At 37.8% G+C, this 7,608-nt stretch overlaps 1 protein-coding gene across 1 annotated transcript in view; it reads right to left on the reverse strand.

Annotated features, from left to right (window-relative positions):
* Nucleotides 1-7,608, reverse strand: part of LOC106874551 (nuclear factor related to kappa-B-binding protein) — a 40,383-nt gene that overhangs the window by 3,668 nt on the left and 29,107 nt on the right. The window contains exons 18-23 of the mRNA XM_014922322.2: nt 7,570-7,607; nt 6,544-6,667; nt 5,778-5,851; nt 4,329-5,217; nt 1,406-1,639; nt 247-462 (exon numbers count right to left, since the gene is read on the reverse strand). Of these exons, the coding sequence (XP_014777808.1) occupies nt 247-462; nt 1,406-1,639; nt 4,329-5,217; nt 5,778-5,851; nt 6,544-6,667; nt 7,570-7,607 (1,575 nt within the window). The remainder of the gene's footprint in view (nt 1-246; nt 463-1,405; nt 1,640-4,328; nt 5,218-5,777; nt 5,852-6,543; nt 6,668-7,569; nt 7,608) is intronic.

Consider the following 7,608-nt stretch of genomic DNA (forward strand, 5'->3'; position numbering starts at 1 on the left):
CAACTCTTGCAAAAATGGAAAAGTGGACGTTAAAAAAATGATATTTCTATTTCTAGTGAACATTTTTATAATCTTTACTTCAAATATGTTAGCAGTAACATACATTTAATATTCATCACCATGGCTACAACTGAAGTACAATTTAAAATCAGTTCAGCTGAGTCACTACAAAAGTGAAAGCTGTTAAGAGAAGGGGGGGGGATAGAAAGGGGAAAAGGGAGAGGAGGGAGGGGAGGATTGACTTACCTGGTCGGAGGGTGATGTTCCCAGGAGCCAGATGTGTAACTACAATGCCACCTTGACCAGGGGAGACAACCTTTGGCTGACTGACAACTTGTAAAGGCTGTTGGCTGAGCAAAGTACTGGCAGAGGTTGTAACAGCAACCGTTTTCAACTGTGACATTACAGTTGCTGACTGCAATGCCGAGCTAAGTACTGTCGTTGTCCCTGAATTAGCTGTCACTGAAAGAAAGAAAGAATTCAAACAGAAAATTGATGAGTTTTAAATAGAAGCTTCCGAAAAATTCTTTACATTTTCAGATTTGAATTTTAACCTTTTTCATCCTATCCTGTCAGAGACCGTGTCTGATTTTCTAAAGTGTTCTAAATTAAAACCTTGCCTTAAAATTTCAAGTTTGGCTTTGTCTCAATTAATTTGGAAAATAATAAAGAATTTAGTGAAATAACTTTCTCGTTATTAAAATGGTGTTTGGAACACAAATTAAAATGGAATTTGGGTGAAAGGCTTTAATTCATATCACTTTAAGACAGAGAATTTGTCTCACAGAACTGGTGAGGAGAAGCGATTTCATGCAGGCTGGTATTAAAAGGATTAACCTTTTAGCATTTAAACCAGCCATATTCTACCTGTTTTGTGTTTACACCAGCCCCTCACACCTACCCTACAATGTCATTCTAAAAATAAACAATCACATCATTGAAATTTCAAAGCTATGAGACAATGCATGATTAATTCAAAACAATATGAATCAATAAGCATTACATTTGACAGAATAACCTGTAAGCTAAAGGGTTAAACTGGACACATCTGGACTTTCACACTTACCCTACAATGTCATATTCTAAAGACAAGCAATCGCATCATTGAAATCTCAAAGCTATGAAGTAATACATGATTAATTCAAAACAATGTGGATAAATAAACATTACATTTCACATAATAATCTTAATGCTAAAGGGTTAAACTGGACATGTCTGAACTCTCAGACATACCCTACAATGTTATTCTAAAAACAAAGAATCCCATCTTTGAAATCTCAAAGCTATGAAATAATACATGATTAATTCAAAACAACGTAGATAAATAAACATTTTATTTAACAGAATAATCTGTAAGCTAAAAGGTTAAATATTAAAAAAAAATTTAATTAATTCTACAGCTTACCTGTTGAGCTCGTTGGTCTGGTCATCTGGGCAGAATCTGTGAGAGTGACCACAGAAGTGTTACTGCCCTGTGGTATGATATTAATTGTTGGCAATGCTCCCTGAGCAGTCTGAATAACATTCACCGATGGACGGGATTTCCCATCAATCTGCAAAATTCCTTTGGTCGTTTGTACAGCTTTCCCAGTCAACTGAACTGGTTTACCACCAGACATTGGCTGCAGAATATTGCTACCTACAAAAACAAAGTTAATAATTAACAACATGCTTTAATTAAAATGAAAATAAATCAAATGTGGCTTTGTGGTCAGGGCATTCACCTTGCGATCATAAGGTTGTGAGTTTGATACCTGACAGAACATTGAGTCCTTGAACAAGACACTCAGCTGGCAAAAATGAGCAGGGCCTGATTTCAAAGGGCCAGTCTTGTCACATCCTGTGTCACGTTGAATTTCCTTGAGAACCATGTTAAAGGTATGTGTGTTTGTGGAGTGTAATGTGCCACTTGCACATTAATTCCACAAGCAGGCTGTTCCATTGATTGGACCAACTGAAACCCATGTCATTGTAACCAACAGTGTCAGTAAAAGAAAAAAAAGAGGGTTAAATGCCTTGCAGGGTTTAGTTCCATCCCTTTGCATTTGAAGCTCAAATCCTGCCATTGTTGACTTTTGCTATTAAAACCGTCATTGGTGGTAAAATGGTTTAAGGGTTGAATTATTCAACTAGTTCTGCTCTGTAGTAAAGATTGTTCGCTAACATAACACGGCAGTCCTGGTTTAGGATGAATGTTGCTGTAATTTAGCCCCAGGAGACATCGTCTCCAGCTGGCTGTATGACACGATCTGCTAGATTCCCTTGTTCAAAAATATAAGGACACAGATTGTATCATATAGCCAGCTGGAGACGATGTCTCCTGGGGCTAAATTACAGCAACATTAGTCCTAAACCAGGACTGCCATGTTATGTTGGCAAACAATCTTTACTCCAAAGTACTGTTGCTGAATATTTCATGTTGTGAGATTTAAATATAGTAATTTTCTAGTTCTGCTCTGTACAAATTTCTGGAATTGTGTTAATGTACAACAGCAATAAAATTTGAAATAATAATTCTTTAAAAAAAGAAAAAAGTGACTATGACAGCTCCTACTATTATTAATCTCTATTTTTAATCAGTCCAACTTCTAATTTCTTTAATTATTCAGTGTCCCATATGACAACAGCCACCATAGGTTTAGCCTCAACTTTGACATGCTTGCATGGCTTGGGTGAAATTCATTGAGATTTTCCACAACTGGATGCTCTTCCTGTTGCCAACCCTTACCAGTTTCCAAGCAAGCTAATATTTTTTCCTAGTCCAGACATGTTTTCACATAAGATTGTATATAAATGACACTACTTGTATAACAGTGATGTTCATTTACAATTAGTAGTGTGTAATATCACAAGGAAACACAGACATACACACATGCAGGATTCTTTTCAGTATCCATCTACCAGTTTCACTCACGATGCTTTAACTAGCTGAGGGCTACAGCAGAAAGAGACGTGCCCAAGGTGTTACACAGTAGGGCTGAACCTGAAACCACAAGTCTGAAGCAAACATCAGGTCCACACAGTGATGCAGATAATTATAATAATTCATAATTACCTCTGCCTTAGCGAAAGCGAAAGTATTGTTTTCAGTTGTGTTTGTTTGTCTATCGACAAGAAATCTCAAGAACCGCTTGATGGAATCGGATGAAACTTTCAGAGATGTTTGGCCTCCTGACTGGCATGAACTGGTTAGATTTTGGGATCAATCCAGTACCGGACAAGGATTCTGGATGATTTGTTATATTTACTTTACATTGCAATCTTATGTTCACTTTCAAGTCTTTCTCAATTATCTCCCTATAGGTTGTTTCCAAAGTTTTCTTTTTGTTTCTCTATTATTAATTTTACTAGCGTCTCTATCTCAGTAGAAATTGATGGATAAAGAAATCAAACTACATAAACAAATGGCAGCAAAACCGTTCAGAAATTAAATAACACTAACATATTTTTGTAATATATATATATTATATATTATACATACATATTAACACTTTACAGTATACTTACATATATACATACATCTGTACATTGATCTAAAACAACAGGAATACTAAAGGAAGGCCATAATTTAAGAGAAGAGAAAACCAAAAGGTCTCATGTTATTCATTGAAAAATTCCTGAGTAGAACTTATTATTATTACCTCCACCTTTGAAACTATTTTGAATTGTGAATTTGTTAACTTTGGCTTGTAAAACATAAAATAAAAATGTTGGATTTAGACCTGGATCTTTAATCCCACCATGCCAACCACCTTTGAATATTGACAAAGAGAGATGTCTACGTGCTTGTTAGACTAGTTAGGAATATTTGCCAAACACCTTTAAATGGCACCTATCTTTTTAAAAAGAAGGGTCACAATGGATAATGTTATCCAGGGTACACAATGCCTGAATAAAAAAAATAGATGCACAATTAGAGCTTAACTGGGCTTTCTGTATGCTTGTGTGTGTGTGTGTGTGTGTCTACATGTATGTATGGGTATGTGCCCATGCTAGCATGGAAAGTGGATGTTAAACGATGATGAGGATGATGATGATGGTGATAATGTGTGTATGTCCTTGTGCATGTATCTGTACATTTGTGTGGGTGTCTGTGTGTATATGTGTTTGGCTGTGTGTACATGTGTGCTTGAGTATCTGTGCATGTGTGTGTGAAGTGCATGTGTATATGCTTATGTGCATAGAGGTGTGCATGTGTTCATGTTGTCAATGTAGATGTGTACATGTCTGTGTAGGTGTCCAAGTGTTTCTTTGCGAGTGAGCATATGCATGTGTGTGTATGTATGTTTGTATAAACAATAAAAACAAAACAACAGCAAGAACGTTACCTTGAATTTTTATGGTTGTTGGACCCGCAGATCCAGAAGTATTTTTCTGCGCAGCTCCAGTCAATAAGTTGCCAACCGAAACCATTTGTGGACCGGAGACAAGTCTCGCAACCATGGGTGTGGCAGTAGTCGCAGTCGACACCGATGTTCGGTTAGCTGTACTGAGAATGGTTTGTCCAGTCATCAGCGACTTACTACTATTCACACAAACAGTCGACGTCACGTGCTGTTGGTAAGGTAATAATTCCGGCTTGGATGTTATCACAACGGTAGCTTGGTGCAGTGAAGAGCCAGAAACTGCCCCGCCAGATTTGGTCACTATCTGACCAGGCAAAAGGTTCAGAGAGACCGGTTTGGCAGTGGCGGTCGATGTCCGTACCTGGCTAGCAACGGCGGATGAGCCACTAGTTCCTGTGGCTTGAGAAGGCACGATGGCAAAAGTCAAAGGTTTCGACAAGGTCGACGCTGACGCTGCTATGGTTCCTTGCACATGCGTTCCGGAAGCTTGCGTCTGTGCTTTCGTAATTTCAGAAATTGGTATGGTGGTCAGAGTGCCGCTATTACCAATACTGGTCACCGAGTTGCTGCTACCAATGCTTGGCGCTTGAGCAAGACTAAGATTAATCGTTGCAGGTTTAGCTGCACTCAGATTAGATTTTGGGCTTCCTTGTAAAGTTCGCGTCGTACTTGTAGCTACACGTGCATTTTGTGTGGGTTTGGGTGCCCTTGAGACCACAAGGTTTGGCATCGTAGGGATAACAGGTTCTTCAGGGTGTGCTGTACTGTCGGAGCTAGATACTGTGATGGAAGGCGAGGACTTTGAATTCTGTGCAGTTGATGATGATACTGTTGTTATTGCTGTACTTGTAGGAACCATTTCTTTAGATTTCTGAAAAGAAGAAAAAAAAAAGGATAAGATTATATTTTCTATCTTGTTGTACCCCCAATCTCACATCTCTTCTTTTCTCTCTCTCTTTCTTTCTCTCACCTTCCAGGTGGGTAAGCTATGTATTCACCTCTTCAGCAAGACATCTGCTCCTCTCCCTCTATCATAGTTTCTTATTCCTCTAGTCTATATCTAGCTTAGTTGATGGGGTTTTATCTTGCAAGCACTTGGTGACCTCACCGGTGCTGGTGCCACATAAAAAGCACCCAGTACATTCTGTTAAGTAGTTGGCGTTAGGAAGGGCATCCAGCCATAGAAACCATGCCAAAGCAGATTGGAACTTGGTGCAGCTCTCCAGCTTACCAGTTTCAGTCAACTGTCTAACCCATGCCAGCGTGGAAAGCAGACACTAAATGATGATGATGATGATGAGTGAATATTGATCTCTGGTCGGATTAACTATGTTATTGACCCCACTACTGAGTATAAAATTCCCAAATTGGTGTTTATTATGTTCAATATCATTTTACAGTTAAATCAAAGTAAAAAAAAAAAAAACTTACAGATTTGCTAGATTTCGGCTTTTGTAAAGATTTCTTGGCTTTGACAGCTGCTCCCTGAGCTTGGTGAATTTTTTCTGAAATTATGAAGAAAAAGAAATGAGAAGCACGAAGCATTTACAAGAGTAAAAATAATTTTCAATGATAGCAGAAAAAAATAAAACATTTAAAAAGAACAGAAATAAATTTATTTCTCAAACGCGTGATAATGCTATAAATAGCGTGATCAGGATAAATTATCCATTTATTGCAGAAAAATACGCTACTGACCAGCCATGAGACTCGAACTCACATCCCTGTGATTACGCGTCAAGTGCTTTGCCATTAAGCTAAACTGCCCAGCAACGAATTCTTCTGCAATTTTAGAACTTATAAATTTAGCTTCATAAGACGCTAACATTAAATTCAACTTTACGATGAAAGTAAACAAACAAACTTTGTTTGTTTACTTTCATCGTAAAGTTGAATAAAACATTTAAAATTTTACATGGAAAAGCACCCATGCCGGCGCTACAAACAAAAGCACCTTGTGCACTCTGTAAAATGGTTGGCATTAGGAAAGGCATCCAGCTGTAGAAACAGACGACTGGAACCTAGTGCAGCCCTCCGGCTTGCCAGCTCCTATCAAACTGTCCAACCCATGCCAGCATGGAAAACAAACATTAAATGATTATGATGATGGTGGTGATGGTGATCATGATAGCATTAATAAATTGATGAAAAAATTTTACATAAAAAATACAACAAAAAAAAAAAACCCAGCAATTACCAAATTCTTGTTCGGTCCGACTTCGATGTAAATAGATCCATAATTTCCTGTTCACGTCGTACTTTACACACGGGTCTTTCTCATAATGTAATCGATCCAAAGCACCACTAACCACTGTGTTTATCTGTAAACAAAACTAAACATGTCAACTTCCGGACCAGAAAAAGAACAATTTGCAAACAAATTCTTAACCAATAAATCAGTCAAACAATTTTGTTCTATTGTTATATTTCAGAATGATAATTTTGTTTTGCTTGCCAGATAAACACACACACTATATATTCATTCTTCATTGCATCTGTGTGTGTGTATGAGCTTGCCCACTACACTGTTGTATTCATGCCCCTTATATAGTTGTTACCATTATTGTCGTTGTTCTTAGTGGTACCAATACTTGGTATGTTGACTCTCCCCTCGCCTACATTTTCTCTTTTGTTGTTGGCTTTTTCCCTACAAAATGGTGAATTATTATCCTAATTCTTTAGACTATAAGGTACAAGGGCTAAAATCTTGACTGGCAGGAACTAGATGATTATATTGACCTCAGTGATCAAGCAGTACTTATTTTGAACAACTCTGAAAGGATGAAAGCCAAAGTCAACCTCGCCAGCATTTGAACTCAGAATGTAAAGCCAGAAAAATACTACTAAGCTAATGATTCTGCCAGCTTGCCTCCTTAAATAGTAGTAGTAGTAGTAGTAGTATGTTTTGTCTTGGTATAAAAGATGGCTACAGCAAATATTCTGCTCAATACCACAGATTTACTTGTCAGTTGTTTGACCTTAACCAGTTGATTATGTCCCTTGGTGGCTGACGATATGTGCATCTCTGATCATGAGCAGAAGTAGTGGGGGAGCATCATAGTCATGTGTTGAGAGGAATTCTTTGGAGTTTGAATGATTCACCTCTGGAAACATGGATGTTTCGTTCAACATTGAAAATGTAAAGATCTTGAAGACATACTATAAATCATTTTTTCCAAGACTCTAATGATTCTGCTAGCTTGCTGTATTAAGATGTGCTTACCTGTGCATCTGTAATGCCTGGCGCTAAGAATTGCGAATC

The sequence above is a fragment of the Octopus bimaculoides genome, chromosome 13 (assembly GCF_001194135.2).
Source record: "Octopus bimaculoides isolate UCB-OBI-ISO-001 chromosome 13, ASM119413v2, whole genome shotgun sequence".
Classification (NCBI taxonomy): Eukaryota; Metazoa; Mollusca; class Cephalopoda; order Octopoda; family Octopodidae; genus Octopus; species Octopus bimaculoides.